We start from the raw sequence: 20,053 nt of genomic DNA, 5'->3' as shown, positions 1-20,053 counted from the left end.
CGGGCCGCAGCCCCGCCGCTCCTCAGCGCCCTGGCGAGAGAAGAAGCGCAGAGACGGCGCAGTGCGCGAGGGCTCTGAGTCGGAGACGCTGCAAACGCCAAAACAACGTTTTGAGGGCGGCTGCCGGCGGGCTGTGCGCCCGGCGCTGGGTGCGGACAGCTGCCCCAGCTCCTCCACAGCCCTCTGGAACACGCCGCGTGTGCGCGCAGCTGCCTGAGGCGGCCCCGAGCCCGCGCGGGCGCATGCTCAGAGGCGGCCCCGCCGCTGCCTCCCGCCCGCCCTCCGGCGCAGGGAGCGCGGCTGCGCGCGGCGCCGGGACCCGGAAGCGGCGGAAGCGGCCGCGGGGGCGCGGGGCGCAGCGGCCTGCAGCGGCCCAGCGGGCCCGGGGAGCGCCCGGCGCCGCGCAGGTGCGTGGGGGCCGCGCGGGGCCGCCCCGGCAGGGAGGGGGCGCGCCCGGGGTGGAGCGCGGCCATTTTGTGCCCCGCTCGGCGGGCCCCGGGCGCCCTCTTTGCCCCCCGAGCTCGGGGAGGGCCCCTCCGGGCCGAGCCCGGGCTCCGCGCTCGGCGGTGGGTTTGTTGGAACAGGAACAAAGGCCCCGGCGGACAGCGGGGCCAAAGGGAGGCGGGGAGCCCGCCGCCGGCTTGACACGGGGCGGTGACAGGCGCGGGGAGCGGGCGGGGCCGGCCCACACAGCCCCCCGCCGGCCTGGCAGGCCCGAGGGAGGCCCCCGGGGGGCGAAAGGCAAAGCGAAGCTGCTCGGGGCGCTGAGTGCCATCGCGCCCGGTTCTCCACGCTGTCTGTGGCGGGGAGGAGAGCGAAAGCAGCCTCTGTCGCCGCTTTAGAGCTAAGAATAGTCGGCGGCGGGTCCCTCGCTCGTAGCGTTACGTGGTGGCCTGGAGCGGGAAGCGATGAGATTTTAAAAGTTCAGTAAATGCTTAAGGTACGCAGCATAGATAAAACTGAAGTGTCATGCAAAGAGCACCCAACCCAGAAAAATGCATGGTTAAGTGCTAAATGCCGTTACTGTCGTCATTCTTTTGTAGATTATGAAATTGCTGTTCAGTGTTTTCTCGAGGAGGCCTGGAGCAGAAGCGAGTCCTCACGAGAATCTTTTTTCAATCACCTATGAAGCTCCTGATTTTAAGGTTGCATTTCTGCAATGAAGAAAAGGAGACGGCTCGCTGCAAATCTAAATGAAAAGGTTCATCTTGGCCATGAGAAAGATACTTCAGATCAGATTCTTGTAGTTGACTGTGCTCAAGAAATTGTCTCAAAGTCTGCAGAAATAGCCCCTGCAGATCGGCTCGAATCTTCCCAAGAACTTTCACCATCATCGGAACAAAGGAAGCTACTGAGCTCCTTACAGTATAACAAAAATCTACTTAAATATCTAAACGATGATAGACAGAAGCGTCCATCATTTTGTGATTTGCTCATCATTGTAGAAGGAAAAGAATTTAGTGCTCACAAAGTTGTAGTTGCTGTTGGAAGTAGTTATTTTCATGCCTGTTTGAGCAAAAATCCAAGCACCGATGTTGTCACACTAGATCATGTAACTCATTCTGTCTTTCAGCACTTGCTCGAGTTTCTGTACACCTCTGAGTTCTTTGTATATAAAAATGAAATTCCACTGGTGCTGGAAGCAGCAAAATTTTTGGATATTATAGATGCAGTAAAGTTACTAAATAATGAAAGTGTTTCTAGCGTACAGTCTGATGTGGTAACTGATGTACCTACGCCAGTAGAAACACTCAATGAACTGACTGGTAAACTGTTAAATAGTCATCAGTGCACTTTTTGTGGTCGAAACTTCTGTTACAAGAAGTCCTTAGAAAATCATTTGGCTAGAGCCCACAGATCCCTTTCGCTGGAAAGAAAACATGGCTTAAAAATGGTTGAGAAAGCAGGCTTTTCTACTAGGCGATCTACAAGAAACCGCAAATGTCCAGCTAAATTTGAGAACAGTGACAGCGAAAGTGGTGATGCATCTGACAGCAATTTGGAGAAAGTTAGTTCCGACAAGGAAACATCTGATAGAAGTGAGTTTGAAGACAGTGGAAGTGAAAGCAATGTTGATGAAGAAGGACAGGAGGAAGAAATGTCAGGTGAAGATTCAGACACTGAAGAGCAAAGTGAAAAGGAACATGATACTGAAGAGGGTTCTGAGACGGTTGATTCGGTGGGAAATATTCCTGAAGGCTTAGCTCCAGTTGTCATTCAAAGCAGTAGCAAAAAACTACTGCAGTGTCCCAAGTGTGACAAAAAATTTGATCGAATAGGTAAGAGCAAGTTAGGTAGTTCTTTCCTTTTTACCATATGGTGGTGCTGTTTGTATGGGAAATAAACTGAGGTGATGGTTTCTCTTTCTGAATGTGAGGATCAGAATTTCTGGATTGTCCTGTCAATCCAGTCATCTGCTAACTTTTTAAAATGTATTAAGTTGTTATTTGTGATGCCAACTAATTTCAGGAAATGAACTGAGGGCACTATTTGAAAAATCTGCAAATGCTAAATTTGTTTTTTTCTTTCACTGCTCTGGATTTTAGTTGTTAGCATGCTATATGCAAGCAGCTCTGAAAAGGGAGAGAAGTGTAACAAGACATTAAAAGATAAGTTGCATGAAGTGTGAAACCTGTACTGTGTTTTCAGCTGAGTAACTTCAAGTAACGAGGCTGTTAATTTATTACAGTATATTTATTACAAAGTTGAGTTATGGTCATATAAGGTGGTAACAGTCTTTAGATCACATGTACTGGGAAAAAAACGGTTCCTTATAGTATTAGGATTCCTTTTTTTTTTTCTTTTAATAGCTGCATTGTGTCTTTTATTATTTTGAATTATAAAACTTTAAAAAATGAGGTAAGGTTGATGGTGCATGTCTTGGTTCCTCCTTAAAGCGGTGTGTTTAATTTGCTCTTGTTCAAAAAGTTGTTTGATATGATCCTCAGAACTGTTTTGCTTTCCTGACTTTTGCAAAAAAAAAAAAAAATCACCCAACTTTATTATAATATTAAAATGTAGTTCTGAATTGGTTTAGTTTTTATGTACATCTTTTCATTTTAAATATACTTTATAAACATTAATTAGTTGAGTTTATCAGCAGTCTTGTATGTAGTGTTAGCCACATTCTACAGTTCACCATGCAGCTTTCAGTGGTGTAAGCCAGTAAAAATCTGAAGATCTATATGGAAGGCACTCAGCCCTTGGTGACATTTGAGAGAGACGTTACTGAATGAAACCCCAAGCATGCATAGCATAGGTGATAATCTGTTACAGTTTATACTAACAATTTTTTTTTTCTGTTGTGTAGGCAAATATGAGAGCCATACACGTGTACACACGGGTGAGAAGCCTTTTGAATGTGATATATGTCATCAGCGCTATTCAACGAAGTCCAACCTGACAGTGCACAGAAAGAAACATTCTAGTGACACAGACTTTCATAAAAAGGAACACAAATGTCCTTACTGCAATAAGCTGCATGCAAGCAAGAAGACGTTAGCAAAACACGTAAAGAGGCAAGTATGGGCAACTTTGACTTACTTTCTGAACTATTTTTTGTATGTCAAAAGCTACGATAAATACATACACCATGTGTATGCAAACAGCATGTTTTTGCTTTATTTCTATAACTGTTTTTAAGTAAGTATCTTTTCAAAGGACCTAGGGTTAGCAGTATGAACTAGTTTGCCATATAGAGAATATGGGAGTTGACTAAATAGTAGTTGCAGAGCAGTTCTGTACTAGTTGTGCCGCAGGTTTTTGCTATCAATTTTAGAATGCTCACATTAGCTATTGCAGTCTATCAGAACACAGCAGTCTTAATAATTAGCTATGTTTTTTTAATTTGAGGGAAGAATGAAAGATCTTTGGTTTTAGATGCTAATGCTATCCTGTTGATGATGATAGATAGGTAAACCATTTCTCTGCAGATTTAGGTAAACCATTTCTCTGCAGATTTAGGTGAATGAATTATCTGTGACAGTTGTAATTACAAGATATAAATATTTACATATCACTTTTCTCTCTTTCTTTGTAAACATCCGTAAAGCATTATAATTGAAACTATCCTTTGTCTTAGCAACTATCAGATGAAGTTCTACAGGAGTCTATAGTCAACATTGTTTTTCAGTTACTTGTGCCTTTAGAATTGTTTAATTATCAGTTTAATTATCAGTTCTGCTGTTTTGGTGATCAGCTTTTGTGACACACAAAGTTGGGAAATGGGTATATAGTATTTGAGTGATCTTCACAAAAATTAAGAATACTTTCAGCCTCTGTCTTTTTTGTAGATTTCATCCAGAGAATGTACAAGAATTTCTTTCTATTAAAAAGACAAAGAGTGAAGGTTGGAAATGTGATGTAAGTATTACTTCAGTACTTTTATTTTGTTTATATAGATACTATTTTGTTTTGTGACCTGAATACCTAAGTGAAAATAATGTGTGTGTTTCTATGAAATCTCAGTAAGTTTTGCAAGTTCATTATAAATTTCATAGGCTGAATTTAATATTTTAGGTACAGCTTGTGACTAAGTAGACAGTACCAAGTTGAATTCTGAAATATTTTGAAGGCCCCATTATTTTGTGTGATTAGCTATTACTTTTATTAAAATACACCCATTTTCAGTGAGTGTCCTAACTTGAATCTTATGAATACTTTAAAAACAGAGTACTTGCTCTTCTGTTAATTACACACTTCAAACAATGACCGTAAAGTGTATATTTTAGGAAGGCTTTGAAAATGTATGTTAAATATGAGACGTGTTCTCATTTAGCTGCACACGCGTGTCAACAGAGTTGTAAATTTGTACTAAATTTATCTCTAGATGTAAAATTGTAGAATCCTTTCCTCATTTTTCGTAGGAGAGGCTTATGTGTGAAATTACATCTACTGTAAAAAGAAGTGTGTAGAACTCCCACTCATTATCAGTCTGCTGCCAAATAATGTTTTAAGGTTTAAAATGTATTTTTGTTGTTGTTTTTAAAAAGGGGGCTGTTTGTTTTTTTTTCAAGGCAGCTGTTTTGTTTATGCTAACTGCTGTATGTCCCTATATGTCTAACATTACTTATGTTACAGACATAAGTCTGTTGCATTAGAGTGTGAAACATTAAATGCTATAACATGATGTAATTAGTCTTGCTTTGTTCATGAGCTTCGGTTTATAAACGTACATGAGGAAGCTGGGAGATATCAACTGCAGGAATTAGTGGTGTTCATTCTGCTGGTGATTGCACCATGGTTGAAGGTACTGCGTAGTTGGTCAACTTCTTTTATCTTCCAGACGTTATGTTGAATGAACATATTACAGATTCCATTTGCTACTAAGTAAGGAACACTTTAAGAGCAGGAATTAATCATGCACCATTGACACTCCTTCCTCAGAATACATTCTTAGCTGATTTGGTAAACTCTAATGTATGAGGTTTCTTATTTGTTCTTACTTAAAAATTTTAAGTTCATTTTAAGTAGAAATTTTTAAAAAGTAGGCGGCTGCTCTTGCACCTTTCTTTGTGTGCTTTGAAAATGGACTTAGAGAATTGGAAAGTAGAGGTAGGATTTTGACTTATTGCAGTTAGAGGCTGTTCCAAAGCCTTTGAAGTTGTGACTTTGTTTTCAGGTTGTTTAACATGTTCTGAGGGCTGAGGTGTCACAGATGTAAGTTCCACGATTTCTTTAGCTTGTTGGTTTATGCTGTAATCCACATAAGAACATCAGGAATTGCTGCCTACGCTTTATTTTAATCCTTGAGGAGTATGAACAAATTCAAAGAAGCAGTTGGATATTGATAATAAAGAAAAGCAAGAAGGCTATTATGCTTTTCACAGCTATGGGATTTTCTTACACTTGTATTTAACAATATATTTTTTTTTAACGAGCAAAGCCATTGCATTGGATTTTCTGAGACTAAAAGTGTTATTCAGGTATGCTCTCAAAAATTGATTGTGCAGTGTAACATAATGGGAGTTGGGTAAGGCTAAAATCAGCTGTTGTCATAAACAATGGCAACAGGTGCACAGGGAAATCTGTAAGCACCATGTTGATTTATGTTAGAGTATAGGACCCTGGTGATAGATTGTATAATACCTAGTTTAAATGCTTGAATTTGAGATGTGACAACAATTCTGTAATTGAACAGCATGCTTACTTTAATGACAACTAATAATTCTTACTCCTATAGGATTTGACTAATTAGAAAACAATCCTAAAGAGTCATGTTATTTTAAAGTTGCTAAAGTTCTATATCCCTAATGTATGTTTTAGGGTTGGATTTCTTTGTTGGTATTTGCATTTTCTTTTTAAATACATGCTATCAGAAAATTTCCCAGTGGAAATAAGGGACAGGTATAATTCCAGTTCTACAGAACTTTTACCACTGTCATAGAATCGCTTGGGTCAGAGGCAGAGGAGACCAAGATCATCTGGTTCCAACCTTCCTGCCATAAGCAGGGATGCCACCCACCAGATCAGGTTGGCCAATGTCCCATCCAGCCTGGCCCTGAACACATCCAGGGATGGGGCATCCATAACTTCTCTGGGCAACCTATTCCAGTGCCTCACCCTGTCCCACAGGCCTGTTTCGGCATACAAAACTGATCCAAAATGATTTGCTTTTGAAGGTTTATTTTCTCTTGAGTTACCATTTTGAAACACCCTAGGAAAAGTCTCTTAAGTGTTGGAGTCAGTAGAAAGTAGGGAGGGTGGAACATGTGGCAGTTCACAGCAGGTGCCAGTAGTTAGTTTGATTTAGGCTGCTGTGGATCTGCATCCTAATTTATGTAGTACAATCCACTAGGGTATATGTAGAACACAGGTTTTTCTGATGTTGACTGTGTAAGGCTTTACAAGTTTGGATGAAGTGTGGCTTTGAGGAGTGCATTTAATTTTAATTTAGTTCACCTGCTCACTGCAGCAATGCAAAACTGTTAAAATTTATAAATAAAAAAAAACCTTTATAACTGAAGTATCTTTGACGTATTTTGTTATCATTTTAGATTTGTAAGAAGTCCTTCACTCGCAGACCTCATTTAGAAGAGCATATGATCCTTCATTCTCAGGATAAACCCTTTAAGTGTACCTACTGCGAAGAGCACTTTAAATCCCGATTTGCAAGACTGAAACATCAAGAAAAATTCCATCTCGGTATAGAAACCTCCTTCTGACATGTAAACAATAGATTTAAAGTAAAACCTTCCCCTGTCCTTGTATGTCCTGATTAGTTTGGTTTCTACTTAATATGCTCCTACTCTTCCAATTCTTTCTCTTTTGGATTTTTTTTTGTAATTTTCTCTTCAGCTGTCTTTTTGAGGCACTGTATCATGTCTACATAAATGAAAAGTTGGGAGGGAGGAAATTACGTGTAGTTTAATTTTAAAATTGTTTTGTGTAAATTGGTCTCAACTGTGAAGTCAAATTCTACCTGAAGTTTTCAGGTAGAGGAGAAATTAAGGAGAAATTGAAGGAAATTAAAGTATACTGACTGTACTAAACATTTATCATTTGTTAGGCAAAGGTTTTTGTTTGTTTGTTTTGTAAACTGATAATTTTTTTTCCATAGGTCAGTAATTTGTGCGTCTTACTTGGTTTAACTGAAAGTCTGTGCATATCTGTTTCCATGTAGGGCCTTTTCCCTGTGACATTTGTGGCCGCCAATTTAATGATACAGGAAATCTGAAACGCCATATAGAATGTACTCATGGAGGAAAGAGAAAATGGACGTGTTTCATCTGTGGAAAGTCTGTTAGGGAACGGTAAGAAATTTCGCGACAGCTTAAACTTCAGTATAACAGAGAAATACTTAGCATGTTTTGCTTGGTTCTGAGTATGTTTTAGCTTTGAGTTTTTAACATACAGGAAAAAAAATTCAGAGGGCTAGTGTATCAAAATGTAGTGTCAGAGTCACGGGTAACATGCAATTTTTTGAAGGTCCTTTACAAGAGTAACAACTGTAAGTAATTAGTTACGAGATTGAATTATATTAAAAATGTCCTACCTCTAATTCACTCTAGTTGGGGTTCGTGTGTTGTGCCAGAACATGTTGCATTTATTTGAGAAAGAGCTTTCTGCTGTAGATGTTTTGGTAAATGCACTGTTGAAGATAGGAATATGAGGAACACTGGTGAGTGAGAATGACTAAGAAGTAATTGGACTTTTACAAACAGAGTTTCATGGAAGATGGAATAACACTTTGCTGCTTCCCTGAATGGAAGATGGAATAATACTTTGCTGCTGCTTCTCTGAATTCAGAATAGTGTTAATCTAACATTTTGAACAATGGAAATTCTAAATGCTTGCTAATAAATTCTGTACTATTTTTTCCACAAATATAATGTAGTATACATAAAATAGAAATAACATGTAAATACAAAATAAACTTCTAAATACAGTTCAGACCATTGGTAGCTAGAGCAGAAAAAAATGTAGAAATTACACACCCATTTCTATTCTAGGTATATAAAGAAAAAAATATGAATTCTAAATGGTTATTAATATAGCTTCAGTGCAGGTGTATTGTGCTGCTCTGTAAAGGGAGGGATATCTTTAAAGTTTTCTCAAAAGTGACTTCTGTTTGTGTTCTGAAACAATAATTCTTATTTTTTTTCCTTTGGACAAAAGATACTTGTATTTGCCAAAAGCCATTTCAATAAATGACTAAAATTCTAGTTAGTTCTACTTGTAGAATCTGTTGAAAAGGTTTATGCATACTGTATTTTTTCTTTATTTATTCTCCTCCATCATAAATGTAGACTTAATTTGTATATGTATATACATGTGCATATATATAGCTCTATATAAATAAATATGCTCTGTGAAGAATTAATTAAATGGACTTCCATGATTCGGATTTCCTTCTATTTTGACATGAAAGTCTGGCTTTTATATATATAGTAACAAGGAGATTATGACATAGAAAATACCATCAAAATTGGTGTTTTCTTTAACGTATCTGGGAACAGATATATTAAACATATCTGGGAACCCAGCTATGTTAAAGGTCCCAGATAAGTTAAATCCCCTTTAATCTATCTGTTCCCAGATATGTTAAAGACCCAGCTGGTTAAGTACATAGGTTGTGGTACTACTTTTGAGTGTACATGTATGTGTTTATATCTGCATAAATTGAGGCAATTACTTGGATTCATCAGTTATTTAGACCCGTCAGAACTACAGAAGCAGAAAATGATGGCGTATTTCACTTCCAAATGTCAGTGACACTGTGCGCTTAAAATTAAATTTTACTGCCTTTGTTAAACAGAACTACTTTGAAAGAACATCTGAGAATTCACAGTGGAGAGAAGCCTCATCTTTGCAGTATTTGTGGGCAGAGTTTTCGTCATGGAAGCTCTTACAGGTACAGATTGGTATTATATGCAATGCCGAAGTGTCTCACTTATTTGGTGATATATATATCCACTCAATGAACATAATTATTCATAATGTATGTGGTTTTTTGATTTATTGTAACTCTGGGAACATTAGTAAATGCTTTAAACACGATTAAATATTGAAAATATATTAATATGTGAGCAATCATTCATTTTTTAATTCAAGGTGTATTTGTGATTTCAACACAGACAGAATCCCATACAAATTTTGTATCGAAGTTGAATTTCTTGCACTCATAAAAACTTCTGCATTGTTGTTAATCAGTTGTTAATCAGTGGGAAATTAAGTGGAGGACTAAAATATGATAAATTAATTTCAGATATGAGAGTTTAGCTCTATCATTTGTTGCTTTTTAAAAGCAGTTAAGAATACCTCAACTAAACATTATTTCCTGAGATTTGTGAGAAGCATTTTTTGGTATTTTGCATTAAATTTGCCATACAGATTATGTTAAGAAAATTGCCATTTATGGTTATGTTTATGACTATAAATTTGCTAATCTTGAACAGTGGTATGGAAATAAACTTGTCTCCATTCTAACACAGACTTCATCTAAGAGTCCACCATGATGACAAGAGATATGAATGTGAAGAATGTGGGAAAACATTTATTCGGCATGACCATCTGACAAAACACAAAAAAATACACTCAGGTAGGTATTTTCTTTGAAAATAGGCTCAGCAATAACTGATTTGAAAATAAGATCAAACAATTACAGATTTTTTTTCACTGTATATGTATGTGATGTCTCTCTTGCTGTTTTTAAGGTCTGCTTCAGTAGGGTATCTTCTTATATGTATTCAAGGTTTAAATGCTAAATGTTTCCTCCATGTTAACCTAGAAAGCTGAGGGACAGTCAAAAACATGTAACAGTGAATTGCTTTAAACTAAAAATTAAAAAAAAAAAGCAAAAGTGAAAAAGGAGGATTTTTTTAATGAGTTCAGATTTCTTTTTTTAATAGCAATTGCGTGAAACATTATTGCTACAACACAGAAGAAGCTGTCACAGTCTCTGTCAAAGTTTGTACACTGATCACTTTAATGTAAAAGTATCAAAGAGGTGTTTCTGAAGTTCTCTGGTATGGGGAAGGGGGAAGAAAGGAGGGTGGTGGGAGTCAACCCTAGGAACGGCCAGATGGAGATGATCAGGAGGAAGAAAAAAAAATCATAAAAATATCTTTGTGTTGCACTGAGAGTGGAAAGGTTATGAAATGTATAGGAAGAGTGAAGATTCACTAGGGACTTTTTCAGAACAGGATCCAAAGAGAACGTGACCTTCTAGGAGGAAAAATTCTTTCTAGGCAGTATAAAAATATGAAAGTGATCAGAGTCTAAACTTCCTGAGCCTTCATTTTGAAGGACAGCTTCTTTCTTAGTGTTTGAAATCATAATGTCTGCTATAAAATAAAGAAATCTTTTTTGAAAACTCAAGTTTAAAAAAAAAAAATCCTCTTTTCTACTCTATTTGCTTTTTCCCCCTCTAGAAAGTTACATTCTTTGACTGTCCACACTCCTCCTACTTACATGAGAAGAAACATTCTGCCACTTTGTGGAAGATCTCAAGATGACTAAAAAAGAATCAAGATTATTTTAAGCAGCAGCATAAAAGGAAAAGGTAACTATGTAAATCAGGGTAATAATTTAAAAAAAAAAAAAAGTAATATGATGCAATTTTAATTCTAAAAATTAAATTACTGGAAATAATTGGTATGTTTAAATAAGCTTTTCTTTTAAGCCTCTCAATTATTGAATGTTACCACGTTTCAGGTTGTAAAGAAAAGCGTAGATTCCTAAGTCATTAATTAGTACCTCTCATGCAGTGGGTGTCTGGGGAAGTGTCCTTTTAAAATGAATTCATTTATAGGAATGATGAAGAGGTCAGTTACGGTCACAAATAACAAGTGGTTAAAACCTTTACCCTGGCAGGACCACCCTACTTGTTGAATTTTGTTCTTTGATAACAGAAAATCCTTTGGTATAAGCATTGCGTAAGCTATGGAAGAGCTTGATTGGCTGGACTTTGTTTCTAAACGTGGATCTAGTCTGTGTTACAATTACAACTCTTAAACATAAAATCATAGCGTGATTCCGAATCAAACATTCACCTGGTAAGTTCTAGAAGAGTTAACCAAAATGTATTGAATTTTGCCTTTAAAGGTGAAAAAGCACATCAGTGTGAAGAATGTGGAAAATGTTTTGGCCGTAGAGATCACCTCACTGTTCACTATAAAAGTGTTCATCTAGGAGAAAAAGTTTGGCAGAAGTAAGTATGGGTGTCGTTTTTTTTGTTTGTTTTTTTTTTACTGCATAAAGCATGTTTGTACTATAACTGTTTTTGTTAAGACTTGCACTTTCATGCAGAGTTCCAGTAGTCTTTGTGTTTGTTGTGTTTGTTACCTTAGTCCTTGGTAGACATACCATTGTGTTGGTTTGAAATGGATGTCAGAAAATTGCCTACACAGTTTAAGCACGATGTTTCTTTGTAGCATAATAAAGTTAAAAACAAGATGAAAGAAGATCCAATTTTAATCCTATAGAAGTCTATCAGTTAGTCTCAGTGTTGATCTAAATGGGTGGTTTGTTGTAATATTTCTTACTGTCGTTGCATACTAATTAAGACAATTATTAAGACATCATTTAAACATTGTGAGAACTCTCCCACACTTACGTAGTTTTGGAAGCTGGTAGTAAATTAGTAGCTTTGAAAGGAGATAAAAACTTTTAAAAACCTAGGTACGTCTAAAAATTGAAAATACAGTAAGTTTTTAATTACTGAGTTCTAAAAATGAGCCTTTCAGAGATTTTCAAATAAACTGAGACCTAATTGTTTTTCAAACAATATACTTCAACTGTTTGTACTCAGCACTTGTGTAGAAGCCCTTATAAACTTGTCTGTGTTGGAAGTACAATGCAATGTCTGTTCATTGTATGTTTGTTTTTTGTTGTTTTCTTGGTAGCCAGTAGTTTAAACTATCCTTGGTACTTAGTTTATGGCATAGTTCAACCAGAATGAAATTTCCTTGTGGATGTTGGTCAAAAATGTTTTGGGGAAGGATACATTTGGGGTCAGAAAAAAAATTTTAGTGGTGTTTGCTCTAATTGTCAGTCCCAGCAGAGAATAAGTTCTAGGATAGAGGAGAATCCGATTGGTCTTATTGTTATGTAGATGATGGGAAGTATGAATGTAAGTGAGGAAATTTGGAAAGTTTGATGCTCCATTATTTTGCAGTTAAAGATTTCAGAAAGGATTATGTATGTAGCTTGTTTGTTGTTTTAGAAAAAAAACACTCTAATATGAAATGTGTTTTCTTCTTTAAAGATATAAAGCAACATTTCACCAGTGTGAAGTCTGTAAGAAAGTTTTTAAAGGGAAATCAAGTTTGGAAATGCATTTTAGGACACATTCAGGTAAAAAAAATGCACATGAATATATACTTTTGCATCAATCTTGATGCTATTATTTAATCTATTATGGTTGAGCATTCAGGGTAAGAGTAGCAGGATATGGCAAGCCTTTTTATTCTTGTCTATGTATGCTGGCCCTTCCTGAATACTACCTTCTGGGTGTGTAAGTTGAAGTACTGAGAATCCTTAGCAATCGTTGATTTATGGTATACTTTCTATACCTCTTCCCTTAATTTACTGTTATATATTATTTCCAAATTTACCCAGATCACCAGATCAGTTTTGTTGTCCAGAGAAGACTACATTTCAACTGGTAATCTGAATAAGGATTTGAAAGCCATTTGGAAAGGTTTATGTCTATATGTTTGGCTTTATGTTAAAGAAATTTGTTGTCCTTTCAAAATGTGAAGTGCAAATTTAAGCTTATTTAATAACAGTACTATAACAGTTGAAAGATATTTTTTTTTTAATTTGGTTTATATCTGATTATCTTTACATGTATGGAAAACCGATGCATTGGGATAATTATTGGTAAGGAGAAGGGTTTGCCGATATAATTTCTAAACTTCTGATGGCTCTCTTAATTCCTAAATTATTGCTAAACATATGCTCTTTGTTTTCAGTGCACTCATTTTACACTAGGTTTCTATGCCATAATCCATGCATCTATTTGCAAGTTTGTGTGTGAAATGGTGTTACTCAGAGTAACTTTAAATCTCTTTTGCATCTTTCTAGGTGAGAAACCATACAAGTGTCAAATCTGTAATCAGTCTTTTAGAATTAAGAAGACATTAACAAAACACATGGTTATTCACTCAGATGCTCGACCTTTTAATTGCCAACACTGCAATGCAACGTTTAAACGAAAAGACAAGCTGAAATATCATATTGATCATGTTCATGGAACAAAGGCTGCAGAAGAGGCATTGACATCTTCTTCAGAGGAAAAGCTAGTCTCCTTACCAGTACAATACACCTCTGATGACAAAGTTTATCAAACTGAGGCTAAACAGTATGTGGAACAGTCTAAAACATATCAGTCGGAAGCCAAAACTTTGTTACAGAATGTACCTGCAGAAGTCTGTGTGCCAGTGACTCTGGTACCTGTTCAGATGTCTGATCCTCAAGCTGACCTAGTACAGCATACAACTCAGTCACATGGAATTCTTCCTCCACAGCCTGAGCAGGCAGATTATCAACGAGCAGCAGATCTGTCATTTCTAGAGAAATATACTCTTACTCCACAACCTGCTAATATTGTTCATCCTGTAAGGCCTGAGCAAATGTTGGATCCTAGAGACCAGTCATATCTTGGAACTTTACTGGGGCTGGATACAGCTCCTACTGTACAGAATATTTCAAATAATGAACATTCATGATCAGAGCATAACATTCCACCTAATTTACTAAGCCATTAGCCAACAGAAGGCTGATATGGCAATTAAGATTTATATTTTATATTTTCTTTGGACTCATGAGTCTTCTGCATAGTTTTTGGAAAAACAGGTTTGTTTACATAATATTTGAGCATTTAGGCACACTGATGTATACTGAGAGAGTGTTTCTTGTGATTTTAAGAGTTTATAAAAATCTTATAGATGGTCTTTTAAAAATTATGCTCTGAAATATCTTTTAAGGATGGTTGCTGAAAAAATTTAATTACTTATCTGGCTATTAATTTAAAAAATCGTTTGCCTTTTTGTATCTCACGATGAGTTAATATTACATGTGTAATAGAAATCATACTGGAAGAACAAGGACTATATCAGATTCATTAGAAGTGGTAAGGGTAAACAGGGGTACAAAACACAAACTTCAAATTATGTTTCACATATAAATTAAGATTGAACCCTCAGGCATTTTTGGAGGATTTTCAAATCTCTGGTTTTAAGGAGTCTGAAGCCACGTTGGTGGATATGGGAATGAGATAATTCTGAAAAGCAATTCATTTATTCAATTAACACACAAAAGGGGGAACTGTAGAGAACTCCCCTAAGAATAATTAGGCTACCTAATTAAGGCATCATGCTTCTTTCTTGGTCTTTAATACTGAATTATGTGGGAAGATTTAGACAATGTTATTGTCTAATTTTCTACAGTTAGTCCCGTATAATGTAGTATGCATTTTTTCTTGCCTTTTATACATATTTGTCTTCTAAAGTGTGTCCCACACTCTAACTCTGAAACAAATGTTAACCTATGATCAGTCATATACAATTGGCATGGTTTATCCTCGTTAGTGCATAAATTGTACTAGTGTCCACCATTAGCATGCTTGTTTTCAAGCTGTCTGTGATGAAGAAGAAATTTAAAGGCAATTACTTTTAGAACAGCACTCAACCTTTATTTAAAAAAGAAATAATCAGTAATTATAAATCTCTTGTGAGTTGCTAACAAAATTGTTTTTTCACTTGTACTGTTTATAAACCGAAGTCAAGCTCTTGAGAGTGTTCTATGTCTTTAGTTATTTTTTTTATTTACTAGATTATTTCTTGTAGTTCAAAATCCTTTTTGAACTACAAGCCTAGTGTAACTTACCATGAAATGTAATATAATTTAAGCTCATCAGGCTATTTTAAATCTAATTTAAAAATTACACTTCCATGTTTGTTTTGTGAAGATTATGCCAAAGAAGGTATCTGAAGTCATTTTATAATCTTTATTATTCCTCACAAGAATTACATTCTAACACAAAATTTTCTCCATTTTTTCCTAGAAATCTGCTATTCTTAAATTATTATTTTAAAGAAACGTTAAAATGGGAAACTGGATGTATGTATATTATTGTAACTATTGAGTTTATCCACTGACCTGAACACCACTGATCTGTCATGAAAAGCTCTTTTATCATCCCATTTCTGTAAACTCTAAATAACACTGAACATGTTAAATACTATTCAAATACTTTGTTGTTAGATTCTTTTAATCCTCATCTACTTCACTGTTCAGTGGTTTGCAGGAGAGGGGCCAGAGCTGTCCCAATGTTCATACTTTGAAGCTTGTGCCCTGTTGGATTCTTGACACACCAAAGATTTCTGTTAGCTGTTAAATAGTGGCAGAGTTATAGAATTTTAAGTGTTATCGATATTTAAATAGGACTTAGCCAAAGAAGCACATAGAAGTCCTAAACTTTAAAAGTTCAGTTTCTGAAACAGGACTGTATATGTTTAACTGTTCTGTGTTTGTATCTCTAAAGTAAAATTTAGAGCTGTGCTTTGGGAATGTTCAGACTGACATGCTGTAAATACGTCTGGTAAGAAGCTGAATACTAGCGAGTACACAGCAATAATGAGGCCTTTGAATGCCACCTTCCAAAAGGACACTATCAAGTACTATCCTTCCTGCTTTCGAACTCCACCTTTATCTCGTTTCAAAAATAAAACCGTTTCTGTCATCTTTACACTCCATGGCTTGAAAATTGCTGTTTTATGTGTAGTTTTCAAGTTAACATGTATGTATCATATCCCTATTACTATGAGGATGTGAAACATTATTTCCAATGTCTGTAACAGTACAACTAAAACTCATCAATGGGGTCAGTGCAGTTCTCAGACTACAAAGCCTTTGTTATTTCTTGTCTGTTCTGTCCTACAATAGAAGTAAGTATTACAGGATTTTGATAAAACAGTGGCTTAAAGTAGTTGGTAACTACTTTTTCTTGTAAGGTCCAGTCCTTTTGCAAGGCAGTCTAGTAAAATACTGAAACAGAATTTAGAGCACATTTACTTGATAATGTCCTTTTAAAAATTCTTTCATGACTGTGCCTTTTACGTATATTCTGAATAGTGGCTTTTTGTCTAGTTCAGTTGATTATTCAGAAAGAGTTAAGGTCAATATCTTCCAGAGGGCTTCATGTTTTTGGGTGCCCAGCAAGAAATAGACTTTAAAAGGACTTGTTTTTCAGAAAAAGAAAAAAGGAAAAAAAAAAAAAGTTCTAATCTTTGCTGTTTGGGTGAACAGATTTACTAGTCATTCCTGAAAATAATTACCTACTATTTCTTTGGCAATCTTTTATTTGCAGATAACAGATCTGTGTTTTTACCTGCTGGTCAGGCTGGATCATTGCCCGTTGACAATGAAAGAAAATAGGAAAGCTTATGTACTAGATACGTAGTTGGTTTTTTTTTTTTTTTTTTTTTTTGTTTGTTTGTTTGTTTGGTTTTTTGTCTTTTGTTTTAATACCATTAGCCATAATTTATGGCTTTGCATCTATTTAAATTCATGTATGAGCTAAGCACATTTTCATGGACTGGTACTTCATTTGGTAGGTGGAAGTAGCTAATCTCTGCTTGATGGAGGACGGTTCCTCTTAGGTGTACTGGTGTTGAAGGACAGATCTGAACCTCACAGCTGCATGGGTCGAAACTCCTTAGGTGTCTTGTACCTCTGTTTTAATATGTGTATACTCATTCAATAGTGCATGTCCTGTTAACCTGGGGGGCATTTTTACAATAACAGCTGTGTTGTTTTTGGCACTAATTGACTCAGCTGGCTGTTTTTTGCCAAAGATGTGTCTCTCAAAATGTCTCTAAAGATTGAACAGTGGCACATTGTAAAATATTGGTCTTTTCCACATGCTGACCTTTGGGGAGAGGCATAGAAAGTCTGTATTGGTACTGTAAACTACTGCATAGTTCTGAGAACTTCCTGCACTCATTCTGTAAACATTGAATTCCTCGGGTTTTGCTAAAACAATATTAGTAATTTCTGGTTGTTGACTGGATTACTGCCCTTATTTCTTTAAATGGATTTTATATTCCATTTTATTTATTTATACTGGAATTTCCTCCTTGAGCACTGACACTTTTCTACAGAGGTATGGCTGTAATGGATTCTTTTTATTCTGAGCATCAGTAATTGTAATGGTAGTGATATATCTTTTGTAAGGTTAGGGTTTCCTTAAAACATATAGTGTTACTTTAGTCTGGATTGTGATTTGGGTAATTATTTTTGAAGATGGGTCAGGTCAAAACACAAAGAAGAATTATTTGCTGTCAACAAAGTGCTAAGCTTATTTTCATAGTAACAGATGTGAAAGTATTCGGAATACTGAAGAATGCTTCAAAGGAGTAACATTGTGTAACATGCTTGATCAAATGCTGAATGTTGTTGAGTGATAAGGAATAAATGACCCTGAAGTTTGTTTCTAAAATAAGAATAATAATTTATTTGTAAAAACTCATGGAAAGAAAGATTACAATTCTGAGAAGGATGTTGCAGATTGTTGCAGGAAGCATGGGCGAAAGCAGGACAGACACCAGTATGGTCAGATCATGCTGCATTTTATTGCCCAAATAGCCTAACTTTTATAGTGAACTTAACAGGGGCGGATAGTGTCTCACACAAGATTATTGGTCAAAAGCACTCAGATAAACAACTACAAGAAAACAACCCCACCTGCAAGAAAACAACCTCCTTGTGATTAGCAGTCACATAGACCTTGTCCTTAAAGCCAGCTGCTGGTAACAATGTTTTTCTCAATTGGGCAATGTGGGAGCACTGTCACTGGAACTTCTCATAGTCGTCCTGGTAGCTTGGTTTGCTCAGCTGCAGCAAACCATGGGATCTTTGCTGTTTCAAAAACCCCTCAACAGTAGATGAATTATTTTTTTCCCCCTTAACCAGAAAGATGTTTTTTTGTTTTTTTTGTTTTTGTTTTTTTTTTCCCCCTCTTTTTCTATACTGAGTATACATGCCTGCTAGATTCCAGGCTGCATGTTCTTCATATGACTATAGGAACTGTAAGAAGTCACTTTTTTTCCAGTATCATCTCCCAGTAATTAAGTTGTTTCATTGTATGCATTGAATAATAATACTTGCAGAATATAGTGCACGGCAGTCAGTGTTTAAGCCCATGAGGATCTTTTTCATAGTTTGTAAGAAATGTTTTGGCTTAAAAGGATTTGAAGCATTAAAGATGGTAATAATGGCATTTTTTTTTTTTTTTTTAATCCTCCATTACCATTTTGATCATGTTTAAATGTTGGTCCTTTTTAATGAAACAATAAGGTGAAATAAACTTCATATTTTGTCACTGGTATATGAAATGCTGTGTTTTAAATGTGGTCTGTATAGGTTGATATTTTAGATGGAAGACTCTAAGTGCAGTTGTCTTTTTAGGAGAAATTCTTTGCTGTAAGGAAAAGTTAGGAAGTGTACTGTAAACGTAGAAGTACTCAGTCCAATGTGTAATTCTGTTTGTTATGGGAAAAGTGAAATTCTTTTGTCTTAACACTGCTTGCTTCACAGGATTTCTTGCAGTGTTACTTGATACAAGTTTTGATTTCTGCCTTTTTTTTGTTTGAACAGTGTGGAAATGCCATGGCCTGTACATCTTTAACTTTTAGTGCTCTTGAAAGATAAACAGATGAGGCAATTTGGTCACGTTTGTGTGCGTCTCATTTTACTTTTTAAAATATTTCGTAAATTAAATTTATTTTAAAATACACTTTGCTTTGTAATAAATGTCTCAGTCTTCAAAATAGGACTATAATCAAAGTTTACGGTTTATTAAAGGAATAGAGGTAAGCAAACAGTGCTGGGTGCGCTGGGTCTCTGCTCCACCAAGATGCACACCAGTTACATCAAGCAGCTGATTTTTATGCTCCTAGACCAATACATATTCATTACTACTTCTAAAAAAACCAGGGTTATTATAATTAGTTTCCAGAATCCAAACCCTCCTACTGGAGCATGCATATCAGTCTCCGGTGGTCCCTCTGGGTGTCTCTTGTGCTGAAGGCTCATAGTCTTCCTCCCTCTTGTCCTTCTCCTTTGTCCAACTTGGCTGTATGTCAGAGACTTGTGCAGCGTCCCCTGCAAGCTTTGTCTTTTAGTCGTTCTTCAGCTCTCCCCGTCTCCTTAATCTCCTGGCCAGATATCAGAGACTTGCATCGTGTCCCAAGCAATAGTCATAATAGTTTGCAGTTATTCTGAACCCCCCAGATATCAGAGACTTCAAGAAAAACCCTACAAATATATTTTCCTTCAAGCTCTCTATTGACACGAATTGCTAAAGCATTCCTTTGCAAGATACAAGAGCTATATACATTAACCACTCTGTTTTTCTTAGACTTGTGGTTATACAAGGGTACATAAGACAGAAGGCCATACTGACACCAATCAGATGAACATATCTCACACCTTCAAGTGATTTTCTTATAATTTTTTTTTTCTTTGAGATGGGGAAGAGGTGGCAGCACCGAGCTGAGCCCACCTTTATTTGTACGCTTATTTATTTTTATTTTTTGAGCAGCGCCGC

The 20,053-nt window shown here is 36.5% G+C and overlaps 1 protein-coding gene across 2 annotated transcripts; it reads left to right on the top strand.

Annotated features, from left to right (window-relative positions):
- Nucleotides 1-258: 258 nt before the first annotated feature.
- On the top strand, nt 259-19,240 carry ZBTB41 (zinc finger and BTB domain containing 41). 2 transcript variants are annotated; one of them, XM_068689871.1, is made up of 11 exons: nt 259-407; nt 1,044-2,279; nt 3,311-3,518; nt 4,293-4,362; nt 6,996-7,143; nt 7,622-7,751; nt 9,257-9,352; nt 9,933-10,039; nt 11,545-11,650; nt 12,707-12,795; nt 13,528-19,240. In XM_068689871.1, exons 2-11 carry the CDS (start codon nt 1,160-1,162, stop codon nt 14,169-14,171), a joined length of 2,718 nt encoding a protein of 905 aa, XP_068545972.1. In that variant the 5' UTR covers nt 259-407; nt 1,044-1,159; the 3' UTR covers nt 14,172-19,240. The 2 variants fall into 2 exon arrangements, with proteins under 2 accessions (XP_068545972.1, XP_068545973.1); XM_068689872.1 differs by lacking the exon at nt 259-407 and adding an exon at nt 428-940.
- The last annotated feature ends 813 nt before the right edge of the window (nt 19,241-20,053 follow it).

This window comes from Anas acuta, chromosome 8, assembly GCF_963932015.1.
Source record: "Anas acuta chromosome 8, bAnaAcu1.1, whole genome shotgun sequence".
NCBI lineage: Eukaryota > Metazoa > Chordata > Aves > Anseriformes > Anatidae > Anas > Anas acuta.
Note: the sequence above shows the minus strand (reverse complement) of the source record. Positions and strands in the feature narration are given on the sequence as shown.